Raw genomic sequence first — 18,250 nt, 5'->3', positions numbered from 1 at the left:
TATTTCCCTCATTATAATGCAAATCAATTCATAACATTTTTGACATGCGTTTTTCTGGATTTTGTTGTTGTTATTCTGTCTCTCACTGTTCAAATAAACCTACCATTAAAATTATAGACTGATCATTTCTTTGTCAGTGGGCAAACGTACAAAATCAGCAGGGGATCAAATACTTTTTTCCCTCACTGTATCTGCGGCCTTGACTTCTCACTTTTCAAAGTAGCCTTTTCCTGATGGATTATCTTTTGACGAATGCCTTTCACCTGTCTCATTGCATCCTTCTAGTAGGCTACTATCTAGATTTGAGTGGTCCTTGTTCTAATGGTTCTTATCTTCACTAAGGATGATTCTAATACATGAGGTTGAGTCTGTCTCTTTGGTGTGCCTGTTGGATTCCTGTTCTATATATAGACAGCATAGTGGAGCAATGGGAAGTAAACTGTAGTGTTTTGGGGGTTCAGCTCTTAGTCCCAGATTGCGTGCCCGGCTGTGTACCCTTGAACAAAGTACTTACCCTAATGAATCTATTTTACACCCAGCTGTATAACTGCAATATGGGTTAGATGATTAGACCTCTGTGTACAGCTCTCTCTCTTGCTCTCTCTCTCGTGACAGCATAGTGGAGCGATGGGAAGTGAACTGTAGTGTTTTTGGGGTTCAGCTCTCAGTCCCAGATTGTGTACCTCGGCTGTGTAGCCTTGAACAGAGACTACTTACCTTAACTAATCTATTTTACACCCAGCTGTATAACTGCAATACAGGCTAGATGATTAGACCTCTTTGTATAGCTCTCTCTCTTCTCTCGCTCCCTCTCTCCCTCTCCTCCCTCTCTCTCTCTCTCTCTCTCTCTTTCTCTCTCTCTCTCTCTCTCATGACAGCATAGTGGAGCGATGGGAAGTGAACTGTAGTGTTTTTGGGGTTCAGATCATAGTCCCAGATGATGTACCCCGGCTGTGTACCCTTGAACAGAGTACTTACCCTATTTTATCTATTTTACACCTAGCTGTATAACTGCAATACAGGCTAGATGATTAGACCTCTCTGAGTATGTGTTGTATTTTGATTATAGACAATTCCTGTCTTTATCCTCCTCTCTCCACCCCTCCTTGACTTCCTTTGTTAACTGGAGCCCCATCTGTCACATATTAATAGATAGAGTTAAATGATGGTGAATGTCATTGTTATGACTTTAATTCCAAAACCATTTCCCTCTCCACATTGTCAGGCTAAAGGGTGACATATTTCATAAGCCCATAAGTATCAGATCTCTTGACTCTCAAACCAATTTGATTAATCTGTCATAATTCTATAATCTCCTCCCCTGCATTGATACACAGGACCATCACGCACTCTCTTAGATTAAATGGGAAATGATCCAAATTGCCAGCTTGGCGAGCTCCCATTACTATAATAAAAATAAAAATAAAACCCAATAAAATAGTAATCCTTATCACTCAATAAAACAAAATGTCAACTATTCTTACCTTATTCAACACACACACACACACACACACACACACAAACACACAAAAGGAGAAAGAGGAGAAAGAACTATCAAACTTGATTTAAAAATTCTGTCAGATGACAAATACTTTGCCATGCAACCGGGACAACTGAAACTGTGGATCTTACAGTCAGTCATAAGCCCAGCTTAAATAAAGATGTCATGATGGACATAACTTAATACTGGAAAATAATTAAATAAAGGAGTCATAATACAATTGATATCCATGGACATATGGTTCATATGCTGCTATATGGATTATAGTTCATAACCTTTACTTATGTCTGTGGGAGGGGAGCTGGATTGATAGAATGTTATTTCTGAGAGACTAAAGAAACTGAATATATTTTTGTAGTTTTGTCACCTAATTATCGTTAGGTAATATCCAGGATCTTTTTAACTGATGCTTCATTTCATTTGTGTTGACTTTGAGGATATTGACTAAAGGACAATTTAAGGAAGTTAAAAGGAACAGGGACATTTAAGACTTCTTATCCAACAACGGTGGAATTGAAAATACGTGGAGAGGTAAGACTGCGCAGAATCAACTAGGTTTTAATAGTAATTTGGCAAGAAGATTGATGATTGACATGGTAAGATTACCAGGTACTGCAATAACTTGAATAATTCTACAGTGTTTCTAGATAAGTTTTTCCAACAGGTTTCCATTGTCTTATCATATTATCTTGGATGGAAACCCCATAGGGAAATGTCAATATATAATGTCAACTATTATCACAGAGGAAGATTTGAGTTCATGTTTATATGTGAACTGTGAATAGTATGAATGTCTTCTGTGAATCTCTTAGCATTCCGCAGGCATATCAACTTCCCCTCAGATTTATTTTACAATAGAGTTTGTGTTTTTTTATGCTTCCCTCGCATACATTTGTACTGTTTTCACTCCAAATGGCTGCATTCTCTCACTTTTTTATCTTTCCAAACCCCATAAAATCTTTCAAACGTAATAACTCAACACCTGTAACAATCCCTAGATGGAGCCCTCTCCCTCTATGAACTTGACAATGCAGAATGAGGAGGAGGATCAACGTCCCCTCCTTCCATCAAAAGTGGTCCCTCTCCCACCTGCTTTTGGCAACCAGTGCGGAAGGAACCACTCATGTCAAAGAGGGGGAGATCACTCAGTGTTGCTCGATGGAACCCAGTCATCACCCGCCCTCTCATATTACAACGGCTGCCAATATGTCTCACCCTCATCCCACTCATCACCCCGAAGGGGAGACAATAAGGAAAAGGTTAGGGGGAAGGAGGTGCACAAGGAAAAGAGAGGCAAGAAGACAGCAGAGAATAAACAGAATGCTGGGCACAAGGATTGGATTTGGGGTAGTAAAACAAAAAGGTCAAGCCCACAGAGGCGCCAGCAGGACATTAAATCCACTCAGTCACCCTACAACAGAGTCTGTATGTCTCATATGGATTTAAGGGATACAGAAAGTGGGCCACCCAGTAAAGGAGGTCGAAGGCTAGAGGCCACATCAATGGAGATGCAGGTCCGCCAGAGTCTACCCGAGATTATCATTACAACCAAAGACGACTACCAGCCACAGGCCCCCAATCAAACATCCAGCTCGGACAAGAATCACACCAAGTCTGAGGCCAAGGGCACCTATGGTGGAGGTGAGGAGAGCAGTGGTGCAGAGCACAAGGATGGTCCCCATGACTGCCCTCACAAGAAGACCCAGAGCATCGGTCGTAGGCTGGTCCGCCGAAGGGCGCTGTTTGAGAGGAGGCAGAGGCTGAATGACTGTGCGCTCGCTGTGGGCATGTTTGGAGTGGTGGTCATGGTCACCGAGACAGAGCTCTCCTGGAGCATCTACAGTAAGGTCAGCACTGGGGACCAGATCTGGGTTCCAATGCTTAATTTGTATTTATTTTTGTATATACTTTGAGCATTTGCTTGAGTCTGCCTGGAGTGCCAGATGGGAGGGGTATTTTCTATAGGTTTATTAAGCCAGGCAAGTTCAACCAGGCACAGATCAAGTTTTTTAAATGCTGGGGACACCTGGGTAATTAGTGAGAAATAATTAGTTCTTACTCAGATAAATGTATTTGAAGGCCTTCCGTGTTTGTTGCTGAAGATGGCATATTTGAATTAAGGTTACTGTGGCCAGGATGCAATCTGAGGCGCATTGTACTGTGGATAATGCGCCTTTTAAAGGAAATGTTCCCGGAGATGTTCGCGGAGATCGTATCAATCGGAAATTACCTTTAAATGTCAAGCGCGCTACAATGCGCCTAGGATTGAATCCCAGCTGTATGTTAAAAGAAATTGAAGGGTACTGTATGTTAAGATGAGTGTGTCCACTACATGTGTTCCCCCACAGAGCTCCATATACTCCATGGCTATGAAGTCTGTTATCAGCCTATCCTCTCTTACCCTGCTGGGCCTGATCATTGTCTACCACATCTGTGAGGTGCAGGTAATTCACTTGTCTGACTACTTACTAAACTGCCCATATCTCACTATCTTAAACGAGCTATGATCCCTCGGGTTAGATTATTTTAAGTCATTCTACTCTAAAATCGTTTTTGTTATATGCCAGACTATAGTATAGTAGAGGTTCTATTGCTAACGGGTAAAGTAGATGGTGACAGAGGGCAACCTTGTCTGGTACCTCTCGTTATACCATTTATTACACTTTGACTACACTCTCAGTGACACTGTACTACATTTACATTTTAGTCATTTAGCAGACGCTCTTACAGTTAATGAGTGCATACATTTTCCATACTACATCTATGCTCTAACTCAGACATGGCTTTGTACCTATACTCACATCACTGTTAGCTCTACATCCACGATAACGGAGCAGAGGACTGGCGAATCGCCATGACAATGGAGCGGGTGACCCTGATCGCCCTGGAGCTGTTTGTAGCGGCGGTGCACCCGTTCCCAGTGGGTCTCCCATTGTCATGGAAAGCCATGTCCCCCACGCTGTCAGAGTCGGAGCTCGAGATCGTGCTGGCTCTGCCCATGTTCCTGCGACTCTACCTCCTGGGTCGTGCCTTGATGCTGCACAGCCGACTCTACACAGACACCGCCTCTCGCAGCATTGGCGCCCTCAACAAGGTCAGAGGTCCACATTGGTCACCATGCAAGTGATGCAACCTCTCCCTCAAATCTTAGGTTACTTGCTTTAATGGACTTGTACATACTCAGGTTGTACAATAGCCAAAATGGATTTCAGTAGTAAGTACCTTCTCCTTCAAGTCGATACGATGCTAAAGCTGCCCATTGGATTCCACAACACTTCCAGCAGCTACTCACCTCAACGCTAGGTGTTGCAATTTCATTGGAATCCAATGGGCTGCTTTAGCATTGGCTAGCTGAGCATGCTGACGAAAAAGGAAATGTAATAACAACCAGCAGTATTTAAATCTTCTCAATATGGGATAATTAGAAGTACAGCTACACCTTCCATCCTTGGATTGAGATGATGTACGTTTTCAAGCCATATCCCAAATTTGTCACCGTGGGGCAAACATATTGGCATAGCATTGTTTCGACTTGAATGAGAAGGTACTTACTACTGATGTCGAGAGTTTGTATGCACAAAAATGTTTACACAACCATTGTGCGGTGTCTTCACAATGCTTTTGTAATTATTGTGTTTTTTTTTTACAACTTCAGTTTGTTGAGGACACTACTATGACAGTGACACTACATTCTGCTTTGTCCCCGCCTACCTCTCCCACTCTCTGCTGTGGTTTCCTGAGTTTCTACCAAATCCTCCCTCTGTAATTCCTTCCCTTGTTATTGCTTTTTTAACACTGATCAAACTGATGACCTTGAACTTCCCGCTTGGTTTTGCAAACCTCTCTCCATTCTTACTGTGGATATGAATATTATTATTACTTGTATCCAGATCCACTTCAACAGCCGTTTTGTGGTCAAAACCCTGATGACCATCTACCCTGGCACTGTGTTGATGATCTTCAGCGTCTCTCTGTGGCTAGTCGCTGCATGGGGCCTACATGTCTGTGAGAGGTGAGTGACTAAGAAGGGAAAGGAGGAGAGTGAGGAAGGAAGGCGGGAAATAGGCAATATACTTTTGCCGGGATTCATTCAGTGGTGTTAATGTTGTCAACAAAAACAGTGACTAAAATATTAGTAAAACACCTATTTATCAGTGGCAATTAATGAGACTATAACTGACTAAATAGACCCAGAACTTTTTTTTACTAAACAAAAAATATGTTTTTATTTCATTTGACAAAATTATCTCTGTGACTAAAATCGGACTACTAAGTGGACTGGACAAGAGTTTTTGGAGAGATTGACAGCTTTTCAGTGATAAGCACAATTAATATTAGCATCACAAATGCACAGCGCAATTCTGTTTAGCAGTGGGAAGGACGCGTCCGGCAAACACAGCCTGCAGTCGTGGTCAAAAGTTTTGAGAATGACATAAGTATTGGTCTTCACAAAGTTTGCTGCTTCAGTGTTTTTAGATATTTTTGTCAGATGTTACTATGGTATACTGAAGTATAATTACAAGCATTCCATAAGTGTCAAAGGCTTTTATTGACAATTACATTAAGTTTATGCAAAGAGTCAATATTTGCAGTGTTGACCCTTCTTTTTCAAGACCTCTGCAATCTGCCCTGGCATACTGTCAGTTAACTTCTGGGCCACATCCTGACTGATGGCAGCCCATTCTTGCATTATCAATGCTTGGAGTTTGTCAGAATTTGTGGGTTTTTGTTTGTCCACCCGCCTCTTGAGGATTGACCACAAGTTCTCAATGGGATTAAGGTCTGGGGAGTTTCCTGGCCATGGACCCAACATTTCGATGTTTTGTTCCCCGAGCAACTTAGTTATCACTTTTGCCTTATGGCAAGGTGCTCCATCATGCTGGAAAAGGCATTGTTCGTCACCAAACTGTTCTTGGATGGTTGGGAGAAGTTGCTCTCGGAGGATGTGTTGGTACCATTCTTTATTCATGGCTGTGTTCTTAGGCAAAATTGTGAGTGAGCCCACTCCCTTGGCTGAGAAGCAACCACACACATGAATGGTCTCAGGATGCTTTACTGTTGGCATGAAACAGGACTGATGGTAGCGCTCAACTTGTCTTCTCCGGACAAGCTTTTTTCCAGATGCCCCAAACAATTGGAAAGGGGATTCATCAGAGAATGACTTTACCCCAGTCCTCAGCAGTCCAATCCCTGTACCTTTTGCAGAATATCAGTCTGTCCCTGATGTTTTTCTTGGAGAGAAGTGGCTTCCTCGCTGCCCTTCTTGACACCAGGCCATCCTCCAAAAGTCTTTGCCTCACTGTGCGTGCAGATGCACTCACACCTGCCTGCTGCCATTCCTGAGCAAGCTCTGCACTGGTGGTGCCCCGATCCCGCAGCTGAATCAACGTTAGGAGACGGTCCTGGCGCTTGCTGGACTTTCTTGGGCGCCCTGAAGCCTTCTTCACAACAATTGAACCTCTCTCCTTGAAGTTCTTGATGATCCGATAAATGGTTGATTTAGGTGCAATCTTACTAGCAGCAATATCCTTGCCTGTGAAGACCTTTTTGTGCAAAGCAATGATGACGGCACATGTTTCCTTGCAGGTAACCATGGTTAACAGAGGAAGAACAATGATTTCAAGCACCACCCTCCTTTTAAAGCTTCCAGTCTGTTATTCTAACTCAATCAGCATGACAGAGTGATCTCCAGCCTTGTCCTCGTGAACACTCTCACCTGTGTTAACAAGAGAATCACTGACATTATGTCAGCTGGTCCTTTTGTGGCAGGGCTGAAATGCAGTGGAAATGTTTTTTGGGGGATTAAGTTCATTTTCATGGCAAAGAGGGACTTTGCAATTAATTGCAATTCATCTGATCACTCTTCATAACATTCTGGAGTATATGCAAATTGCCATCATAAAAACTGAGGCAGCAGACCTTGTGAAAATTAATATTTGTGTCATTCTCAAAACTTTTGACCACGACTGTACATCAGTTGGTGAGCTGCGGTGAAGCAAGGGATGAGTGTGGGCAGACAGGCTCGGTACCTGCTCGGCCTCCGATAAGCTTCACTAACCAACCTGGTCTCAGAGCATTTTGTATTATTCTGTACATAAATCCGAGACACTCCATATAGTATGATATGTTACATTTCCTATCTATGTATGAATTTGTGGATGTCCATCACCCATTTCGTAAGCTATCTTACGAATTACAATGCATATTATATGTTACCAATTTGCAAAATGTACAATATGTTACCAATTTGCAAAATGCACAATATGTGACGAATTGCCAAAACGTATGATATGTTATGAATTATAGATAGGTGGCTAACATTAGCTGTTAGCTGGGTTTAGGGGTAAGGGTTAAATTTAGGAGTTAGGTTAAAGTGTTAGGGGAAGGGCTAACCAAAAGGGTTAGGGGAAGGATTAGCTAACATGTTACGTAGTTGAAAGTAGCTGAAAAGTAGTAAGTCGTTCAAAAGTTGCTAATTAGCTAAAATGCTAAAGTTTTCCGTGATGAGATTCAAACTCGCAACCTTTGGGTTGCAAGACGCTTGCGTTATACGCCTACCCATCCACTCCAACCAACCATTCTCCTTTCGTTTTTACCTTAAGTAACCATCTGTCTTATGTAACCATACCAAGTGTAACATATCATACTAATTTGAGTGTTCTGGGATTACATTTACTATGTGACGTCTAGTGTATGAGACCAGGCTGTGTCACAGGGAGAATCATGCTTGTGCATGCATGTATATATTATAGGTAATTGTATTAGTTGATTTAGTAGTTGTAGCAGTAGTTTTTATTAGTTGTAAAACAACTTTTTTATGCTGTCATTTTTATTATTTATTATTATTTCATTGTTATTATTATTAGACAGTAGTTGCCATATTATTCTTGTTAGGGAGTGAACGTTATTTATAATAAGGGTTACGTGGAGGAAGTCGGATTTCTCTGAAATGAAATCGGATGGCCCTCCCTTCAGTAAAATACTGGATAATTAACTAAACAAGTTACCCTCCACTATACCCAAAATAATAATTAAAACAAAGTGGATAGCAGAGAACATTTATACCCTTTACCCTTACTTCTAGGAAAGACCAGAGCCTTAGATGTGCAGTTTTAGAAACTGTTCTTTGTTCAGTACGCATTACATGGCAACGCCGAAATTTTGATAGCGCACAGGGCTGCGGCCCAGAAGATTTCGGGTTCACGGACCACGGTGGACAAAAGTAGGAGTGGAAAGATCTCCTTTATAGTAAAAGCATTGCATGAATCTATCATTATATTTGCAGGTCCGAGAAAAAAGAATGCCTTTTACAAAAATGTCATACAATTCTACGTCATTTTACATATTAGCTTAATCTTTTTTAATACCACACAAATTACCGAAATAACGGGCTTATGTGGTTTATGTGTTCATCTTATCATATTTATCCGATGCCAAATCAGTGTGTATTGTTTGCAACGAAACTGTCCCTGTTTGCAAATAATTAAATCTGAGACCTCATTAGAAAATGAATAGCTTAATCAATTGATAGTGACAGAATTAGATTACTTCCCAAGCAAAGTACACTTTTTGTCTCCTCTGAATGTCAAAGAAACAAAACAATTATATATACCCATATGCATCCGAGTCACGTCTTTCCCGGGTATTTTACAAGCTTGTTTGTACCATAAAGCATCGTGGACCAAAGCGCTGTTATAGATGACTTTATATAATCGGATCCGTTTTATTTTCTTCAAAATCTTAAGTTTACAAGTGCTTTTTGCCATTTTCTTACCCCCTCAATTCGAGTCTTGGTTTTAACTTCACAGCCCTTCACATGTAAAGAGTGTATGGTGGGTGGAGGAACTGACCAACAAATCTATGGATATAACGTTAGCAGCCTATAGCCCAATTTCGTCTGTCAAACAACCTCTTATTTCTTAAATAGGAAGAAATAGGCTCCAACACAAAGCCCTCTTGTTAGTAAAGTCTACTTAAAATGAAGACGGTTGAAATGAATTATGCTTACATCTTTGCACTCTCCTTCTCAAACTGAACAGAACATAGGCTATATGCTAGTTCGTGTGCAATAAATTATTTTCTGAACAAGCCTTTGACTCTCCTCCTGACCTGCCACCTTATACCTACACAGCACAGCCATTGGTTACGCAGCACACAAGTTGTTGATCAGCAAGAGCAGAGCAGGCCGGGGCTCTGGGTTGGAATGTCCATTACAGTGTGTAATGCAGCCTATTTGTATTTACACAATCCCAGCAGCTATCTTATAAATATAACTGCTCTGTGCTTCTCCGAGCATGCACTTCGTAGTATATAGGCTATGGATCATTTGATTGAGACCACACACATAGCCAATAGGCGCACTTGATATTGCGCGCCCAGCGGAGAATCCGAGATGAGGGACGGCATCGGGCACACATCGATATACAGTGCATTCAGAAAGTATTCAGACCCCTTGACTTTAGGTTACAGCCTTATTCTAAAATGGATGAAATTACAAAGGTCCTTATCAATCTACACACAATACCCCATAATGACAAAGCGAAAACAGGTTTTTACAAAGGTTAGCAAATGTATTACAAATAAAAAACTGAAATACCTTATTTACATTAGTATTCGAACCCTTTGCTATGAGACTCGAAATTGAGCTCACGTGCATCCTGTTTCCATTGATCATCCTTGAGATATTTCTACAACTTGATTGGAGTCCACCTGTGGTAAATTCAATTGATTGGAAATCATTTGGAAAGGCACACACCTGTCTATATAAGGTCCCACAGTTGACAGTGCATGTTAGAGCAAAAAACAAGCCATGAGGTCAAAGGAATTGTCCATAGAGCTCTGAGACAGGATTGTGTCGAGGCACAGATCTGGGGAAGGGTACTAAAAAATTTCTGCAGCATTGAAGGTCCCCAAGAACACAGTGGCCTCCATCATTCTTAAATGGAAGAAGTTTGGAACCACTAAGACTCTTCCTAGAGCTGGCCCCCGGCCAAACTGAGCAATCGGGGAGAAGGGCCTCGGTCAGGGAGGTGACAAAGAACCCAATGGTCACTCTGACAGAGCTCCAGAGTTCCTCTGTGAAGATGGGAGAACCTTCCAGAAGGACAACCATCTCTGCAGCACTCCACCAATCTGTATGGTAGAGTGGCCAGACGGAAGCCACTCCTCAGTAAAAGGCACATGACCGCCCGCTTGGAGTTTGCCAAAAGGCACCTAAAGGACTCTCAGACCATGAAAAACAAGATTCTCTGGTCTGATGAAACCGAGATTGATTCTTTGGCCTGAATGCCAAGCGTCACGTCTGGAGGAAACCAGGCACCGCTCATTACCTGGCCAATACCATCCCTACGGTGAAGCATGGTGGTGGCAGCATCATGCTGTGGGGATGGTTTTCAGCAGCAGGGATTAGTCAGGATCGAGGATCATCTGCTGAATGATGTAAATGTAAATGAGGGAAAGATGAACGGAGCAAAGTACAGACAGATCCTTGATGAAAACCTGCTCCAGAGCGCTCAGGACCTCAGACTGGAGTGAAGGTTCACCTTCCAACTGGACAACGACCCTAAGCACACAGCCAAGACAATGCAGGAGTGGCTTCGGGATAAGTCTCTGAATGTCCTTGAGTGGCCTAGACTTGAACCCAATCTAACATCTCTGGAGAGACCTGAAAATGGCTGTGCAGCGATGCTCCCCATCCAACCTGACAGAGCTTGAGAGGATCTGCAGAGAAGAATGGGAGAAACTTCCCAAATACAGGTGTCCCAAGCTTGTAGCATCATACCCAAGACGACTCAAGGCTGTAATCGCTGACAAAGGTGCTTCAACAAAGTACTGAGTAAAGGGTCTGAATACATATGTAAATGTAATATTTCTGTTTTTTATTTTTAATAAAGGTGCAAAAAAATGTTTTCATCAATTTTAGACTGTAACGTAACAAAATGTGGAAAAAGTGAAGGGGTCTGAATACTTTCCGAATACACTGTATGTTTACTATAGGTTAATGACTAAAATGTGACTCAAATTAAAGGGCATTTAATTGACTAAAATGGCCCACTGTTTTTGTCATTTTGACAATAACTAGACTAAATCATTATTTAAATGACAAAAATGTGACTAAGACAATGATATTTTTGTCAAAATGACTAAGACTAGATTACATTTTAAAAAAGGGCCAAAATGAACACTGATTCAAAGGCGTGTTGCGCACTACACTACAGATAATGCGCCTTTTAAAGGTAATTTATGCAGACATCCGCAGCATTTATGCAATCTCTGCAATCTCTGCAAATGAATGCAATCTCTCCAAATGTCGGGGAAATGGCTTTTAAAATATGCATTGTCGGTAGTGCAGTGCGCCGTGCTGTGACTTGCCTTCGAATTAATCCCGGCCTTGGTGACTATATGACTTGGACCAACCTGTGCTGTGACTGATATCAGATGGGCCGTCAGTCATATAAAAAATACAGTGAAATATCACACTCCTAGACTAAAACTAGTTTATTTGTTAAATGTTAATATGTTAAGAGTGGACGAGACAGAGGAAAAGCTGAACCATCATCCCTCCCCTGTCCTCTAGACACCACAACTATAAGGACCTGAGCAGTAACTACATGGAGGCCCTGTGGATGGTCTCAGTCACCTTCTTGTCCATTGGTTACGGGGATGTTGTTCCCCACACCTACTGTGGCCGCAGCATCTGTCTACTCACTGGCATCATGGTAAGCAGTTTCAGCAAAATAGGAAAAGCACCCGCACAGCTGAGTTGGCTTGTTGCAGGTGCGTGGGAATAATTAGATGAAATCTTTAAAGAAAAGAGAAGGGGGTAGGAATCATTGTAATTATGGTCATTAGCATACTGTCTTCTTTTCCTTAAAGGCTCAATGCAGCCATTTTTATCTCAATATCAAATCATTTCTGGGTAACAATTAAGTACTGTACTGTGATTGTTCTCAATTAAAATGGTGAAAAAGAAACAAAAATAACTTCCTAGCAAGACCAATATCTCAAGCAAGAATTTAGCTAGGACTGTCTGGGAGTGGTCTGAGTGGGGAGGGGAAAACTGAAAACTGGCTGTTATTGGCAGAGAGGTTTGGAACTCTCTTTCTTATTCTTATCTAATTTACCGCCTGGTGATGTCAACAGGCAGGCCAAAACTCCATCCCACCAAAACAGGCTGACATTTCAGGCGTCCTTTTCAAATAGCTCTTACACTAAAAGGGCATTATCATCATTTTTACAGTATTATTCCTAGTGTGGAAATAAAACACAGGAAAATCTAGTTTTTGACTGCACTGGGCCTTTAATCTTTTTTGTTTTGTTTATTTCTCTCTCTGTCATACACACATGCACAAACGCACACACACACAAGGGGGCTGGTTGCACAGTGCTGGTGGTTGCCGTGGTTGCCAGGAAACTGGAGCTGACCAGGGCAGAGAAACACGTCCACAACTTCATGATGGACTCCCACTTTACAAAAGGGGTAAAACTCACCTGACTTAACATGTGAATGTATTCAATAGTGGTCTTTGGAACCTTGACTTAACATGTGATGTGAGACATTCACTGTTGGCTTGTAGAGTTGTATGAATCATGGGTTGTATCCCAAATGGCACTCTATTCCCTATATAGTGCACCAGTAATAGGGTGCCATTTGGGACGCAGCCATTGAAAACTGAGTGTTGGACGATAAAACAATTGTTATTTTCCAGATAAAAATTGCTGCAGCAAATGTACTAAGAGAGACTTGGATGATCTACAAACACACCAAACTGACTAGGGAGAGAGACCACTGCAGAGTACGCATGCACCAGAGGAAGCTGCTGCTTGCAATCCACCGGTAAGGCACCAATCAGAACACACTTCCCCAAGTAACCCACCAATCAGCTTAGATATTCCCCTCTGAAATATCAATGAGGTTACACATTACACCACATGCACAGGGGTGTTAGAACTCTAGAACTTGTGAAAGCGCCAACTGTAATACAGAAATGGTCATTCTCTGTTCATCATTAATTATATTTTCAATTTGTTGTACCTGTCCTGTGATTGTTATATCTGAATGTTAGAAATCTTCCTCTGTGTGTTCACCCCAGGCTGCGTGATGTGAAGATGGAGAGGAGGAAGTTGGCTGACCAGGCCAACTCGCTGGTGGATCTCTGCAAGGTGAGAGACAGGCACGGTTACCCATTAGGTTCACCTACTACTGTTGCAACAACCAAATATGACCAATATTCTAGAGAAGGGAGCCATCAGCGATCTTCTAAATGTGATCTCATTGCCCCCTCTCATTCTCAGACTACTCTTCTGCACCTCTTTCCCATGTAGATGCAGAATCTGATGTATGACGTGCTGTCAGAGGTGAGTGGATGCCGAGGGGACCTGGAAACACACATAAACAGTCTGCAGCAGAATGTGGAGGAGCTGAGAGAAGGCTTTAGGACCCTGATGCCCCTCCTCTCTAGCACCCTCGCCACACAAAACTCTTCCATCCGCCACCTGCTCAGGGAGAGGGAGGAGCAGGCAGTGACACGGAGCATGGGAGGGCAGGATAGGTAAGATAGCAAGACAGATGGGAGGAGGTATGCGATGTGTGTTGTTACAGGGAGAGGTAGAAAGAAATTGATGGGGAAAAGTTGGGATCAGGATAAAGATAGGATTTAGATGATCTTCAAAAGATACTTTATAGGAATAACTATTCAAAGTGTACGTAAAGAATGTGTCAAAGCAATAAGGGATGGATTTGATCAAATAAAACTAGAATTACAATGAGCCAACACCCAGACTATATGCAGTACTGATAAGTGACCCATACTGGCCCAAAAACCTTGGTGATACTAGTCTTGATTATAACATTCTCTGAATCACAATTGAACAAAAAAGTATTGTTAGCCAGCATGTGCACTGAATGTTGTAAATTTCCCTGCGTTTCATAACTAATGTATTTTGTCATTTCACACTGCTAGGTAGATTGGCATGGTAGTATTTGGTGGAGTCCAGTAATATCCAAATATCTGGTTTTTATTGAATTGTATGATTTACAGTAACCATTAATAAATTAAGTTACATTCTTGTCATGTGTCAAATAGTTAATTGCATATGATGACATTGTTCCTTTATGTATTTTCATGAAAAAACGAGCGCTCACTTTCTTGTAACAGGCTATGAAAACAGATGCCAGTGGTCGAGTTCCTGCCCAACTAGATGCACAGGTGTTGCGTGCCACGTCATCCACTGTGCAGTCGGGCATCAGATTGCTATATCATGTGTTCAGCCGATATCTTAAACACCGATCCCGGCGTTGTAAGGTCTGGCATACATCTGCAATGAATTCAGGCAGGAATTTGACCAGTAACTTTACAGTAGAACAGCCTTTCAATGGCATCATAGGCAAATATGGAAAAGGGAACAAAAGTACAAACCACCCCAATTCTTTAGCCAAAACCATCTTTTATTAAGAGACTGGGTTGGAGGGTTCAGTTACAGCAACAAATAGGACTATCACATAGAATGAGTAATCCAATCTGGTGTCCAGACGTCGTGAGCACTTCTAGATCAATCCGTTGTTTCTTGGATGCAGTGACTGCTGTGTCGAGGCTGGAATTGCTGAAATCAACCTGTCCAACCCCTCCTCTCCCTTACATCTCTACCAGGGCATCGGGAGTACAACTAATGCTGCTTCCTCCTGAATGAGCACCCTGATGGAGAGAGAAAATGACAGTCAGGCCACTGAGACAAAGAGGTCATTACCGCTACACACGACCACTGATCGCACTACAATCTGAATGAGGAGAGAGTAGCAGGACACAGTGTTCATTCGGTTGCATATTTACAGCATCTAGTGCTAAACAGTCTAAATGGCACGAAAGCTTTCACTGCCAAAACAATAATTTCAAATCTGCCAAAGCCATAGTAAGGTTCTGCAATGTTGGAATCCAGTGTACTGCAACTCCTAAATAATAAGTAGCACCATAACTTGCATCTTGTTCTCAGCCTTCGAAAGGAGAGAGCCAGTGATCTAGCCCAACCCTTCTGCAAACTGACGTTTATCATCTGGCACTGGAATGAAAGAACCACCATGGGGGTGGCAGTCCAGTCACTTGACAGTGCAGCCAGGTCATTTGATAAAGATTTGAGCCATTAATGTTTACAGTGAATGTGACAAGTCTGTCTGAATTAATCTGTGCCAATCAGACAGTAAAATTACTAGTCCGTTAACATAGTAACTGACAATAGGACCAAATACATCAATAAATATTGACATGCTGTACTTAAAACTATTGTTTTTCCATAGACATTAAATTATTAGAGACTATCCACTCTCCAACATGAGTTGGAAAACCCCGGGGGGGGCAGAATACTGAGACTACTGACCCTCTGTGAGACGTGCTTTGCCGCCAGTGGGCTGACACAGAACTGTGGAGCAACCCACACACAGTACGACCGTCTGGGCGTGGCTGAACACAGTTGTGATCTTGTAGCATCCTGAGGGAAACAGAAACATACAACCATTAACACAGCCCATCTGAAGACCAGCATCATTAGTGCTTGGGGTATATTCCCTAGTGCACACAGTAGCAAAGAAACTAATAAAACAAGCATTTCTTATTGGACAAATTCTGGTAGGTCCCGCCCCATTTGCGTCCTAATAAATACAATGTTAGGGCAGGACTCATTAAGCTACTGCATTCAGATAGACATGGTGGCACTTCAAACATGAGTCCAATGAAGGAAAGAGCGGGGGGATCTACCTGGGCACTTAACATCCATGAAATAGGAGTTAGGGCTCTGGACGAGACGCTTCTTCTTGTGGCTCCTCTTCTCCTCCTCAGGGGATGGGTGTAACAAGTCTTTTGCGAGCTGCAGAAGAGTGGACAAACAAGACTGCTTAGAACATTACATTTAGTTTGAGTAGTTAGGACAACTATTTACAAGTGACAGACAGTGCATTTAACATTAGTCAATTAGCAGACCCCCTTATCCAGAGAAAACTAGTGGATGATACCGAGATGTAGCTATGTCAGATACACAATCCACAAGGAGTGTTGGCTCACAGCCAGTTGAATTACATACAAATGGTATCACATATCACTCACTCAAACCTAGTTGAAATTGACATTAAAATAGGAAAATTGCTGCGGGTGATATTGCCAAGGAATTGTAATGAATTTGCGATCCAAAACCTCATAGCTACCACCTTGAACTCTTGCTGACTGGATTAGGTAACGTCAACGCTGACCATTGTTCGAGGCAATATAATAATTACTTTTCACTTAGGATTTGAGCAGTAACTGGCACTACACGATCTACTAGTACACACGTCAATAGTATAGTTAACAATGGTCGCTATTGCGCGTATATAGTCAGACAATGTTCAATTTTCAGGTTACTCTTTCTCCATGTTTGCGATATGTAGGCCGCCATCTTGTATCACAATGCGTGCATATGTGAAAGATTGTGATAGCAACACCTCGGCACTGAATGGGCCGACAGAGCTAAAACACACAACACTCAGTACTCGCATTTATTATGCATTGACTGACTCCAGTATTGGCATCTAAAGCCCCATATGAACGGTAAAATTGTGATTATGTCAGGCTCCGGTACTCACTGGCATGTTGGCGAGGAAATAGCCGCTGCTGGAAAGGAGGCATTGCCGGAAACAGAGGGTTCATATTGACACTGGTTTTGTGCACGGGCAGGAAGTGAGTGAATTAGAGGAGGTTGGTGGACATATTTGTAAGGTCAAAACACATTGATTAATTGCACCAGTATTCAATTAGGTAGATATTTAGCCAACAGATGTATTGTCTTTTATCAGACTTCTCTAGCGATGTCATATCCCCAGACCCATGGATGACAGAACACATCACAATTCATAGGCTACCTATAACATTCACAATAATGATTGTGAGCAGAGCAATACACAGTATATATATATATATATATTTTTTTATTTCACCTTTATTTAACCAGGTAAGCTAGTTGAGAACAAGTTCTCATTTACAACTGCGACCTGGCCAAGATAAAGCAAAGCAGTGCGATAAAAACAACAACACAGAGTTACATACGGGGTAAAACAAAACATAAAGTCAAAAATACAACAGAAAATATATATACAGTGTGTGCAAATGTAGCAAGTTATGGAGGTAAGGCAATAAATAGGCTATAGTGCAAATAGAGAGAGTTAGGCCAGGTTTTAGAATGGCCACCATGTTAGCGCCCATATAGAACTTTATTCTTGAAATGTTGGTAATGTAAGAATACAGTGTGCCACAGACAGTTCCCTATGAAATGAACCGCTGTAAACAAGCAAAAAAGAGCAGTGAAGTTAACAGACATTTTTATTGATTAGCATTCGGAATCATGTACACTACCAGTCAAAAGTTTGGACACACCTACTCATTCCAGGGTTTTTCTTTATTTTTACTATTTTCTACATTGTAGAATAATAGTGAATACATCAAAACGATGAAATAACACATATGGAATCATGTAGTAACCAAAAAAGTGTTAAACAAATCAAAATATATTTTATATTCTTCAAATAGCCACCCTTTGCCTTGATGACAGCTTTGCACACTCTTGGCATTCTCTCAACCAGCTTCATGAGGTAGTCACCTGGAATGCATTTCAATTAACAGGTGTACATTTACATTTTAGTCATTTAGCAGACGCTATTATCCAGAGCAACTTACAGTTAGTGAGTGCATACATTATTTTTTTATTTTTTATACTGGCCCCCCGTGGGAA

The 18,250-nt window shown here is 41.7% G+C and overlaps 2 protein-coding genes and 1 non-coding gene across 3 annotated transcripts; 1 reads left to right on the top strand and 2 right to left on the bottom strand.

Annotated features, from left to right (window-relative positions):
* Window positions 1–1,798: 1,798 nt before the first annotated feature.
* Window positions 1,799–15,049, top strand: LOC121571410 (small conductance calcium-activated potassium channel protein 2-like). Its single transcript, XM_041882840.1, has 10 exons — window positions 1,799–2,032; window positions 2,500–3,348; window positions 3,850–3,945; window positions 4,314–4,595; window positions 5,392–5,513; window positions 12,078–12,219; window positions 12,870–12,980; window positions 13,210–13,337; window positions 13,594–13,663; window positions 13,826–15,049. The coding sequence occupies exons 2-10, from the start codon at window positions 2,500–2,502 to the stop codon at window positions 14,054–14,056; spliced, it is 2,031 nt and encodes a 676-aa protein (XP_041738774.1). The 5' UTR covers window positions 1,799–2,032; the 3' UTR covers window positions 14,057–15,049.
* On the bottom strand, window positions 14,928–17,196 carry rps27.1 (ribosomal protein S27). The gene is made up of 4 exons (XM_041882841.1): window positions 17,109–17,196; window positions 16,249–16,357; window positions 15,872–15,982; window positions 14,928–15,195 (listed from the first exon to the last, which is right to left on the bottom strand). Exons 1-4 carry the CDS (start codon window positions 17,112–17,114, stop codon window positions 15,167–15,169), a joined length of 255 nt encoding a protein of 84 aa, XP_041738775.1. The 5' UTR covers window positions 17,115–17,196; the 3' UTR covers window positions 14,928–15,166.
* Window positions 15,479–15,609, bottom strand: LOC121573097. Its single transcript, XR_006001976.1, has one exon. It is a non-coding gene; the product is annotated as a small nucleolar RNA SNORA35 (small nucleolar RNA).
* Window positions 17,197–18,250: the final 1,054 nt, after the last annotated feature.

The sequence above is a fragment of the Coregonus clupeaformis genome, chromosome 8 (genome assembly GCF_020615455.1).
Source record: "Coregonus clupeaformis isolate EN_2021a chromosome 8, ASM2061545v1, whole genome shotgun sequence".
Taxonomy (NCBI): domain Eukaryota; kingdom Metazoa; phylum Chordata; class Actinopteri; order Salmoniformes; family Salmonidae; genus Coregonus; species Coregonus clupeaformis.
This window is presented reverse-complemented; position numbering and strand designations above follow the sequence as displayed.

Bases quoted from the DNA above. Each gene is read 5' to 3' on its own strand.
- LOC121571410 (XM_041882840.1), top strand. From the start codon at position 2,500: ATGGAGCCCTCTCCCTCTATGAACTTGACAATGCAGAATGAGGAGGAG. The intron at 4,596-5,391 runs GTCAGAGGTCCA...ACTTGTATCCAG, and splicing joins GCATTGGCGCCCTCAACAAG to ATCCACTTCAACAGCCGTTT. The intron at 12,981-13,209 runs GTAAAACTCACC...GTTATTTTCCAG, and splicing joins ACTCCCACTTTACAAAAGGG to ATAAAAATTGCTGCAGCAAA.
- rps27.1 (XM_041882841.1), bottom strand. The intron at 15,983-16,248 runs GTAGATCCCCCC...TGTTTCCCTCAG, and splicing joins CATGGATGTTAAGTGCCCAG to GATGCTACAAGATCACAACT. The intron at 15,196-15,871 runs GTCAGTAGTCTC...TCTCTCCATCAG, and splicing joins CAAAGCACGTCTCACAGAGG to GGTGCTCATTCAGGAGGAAG.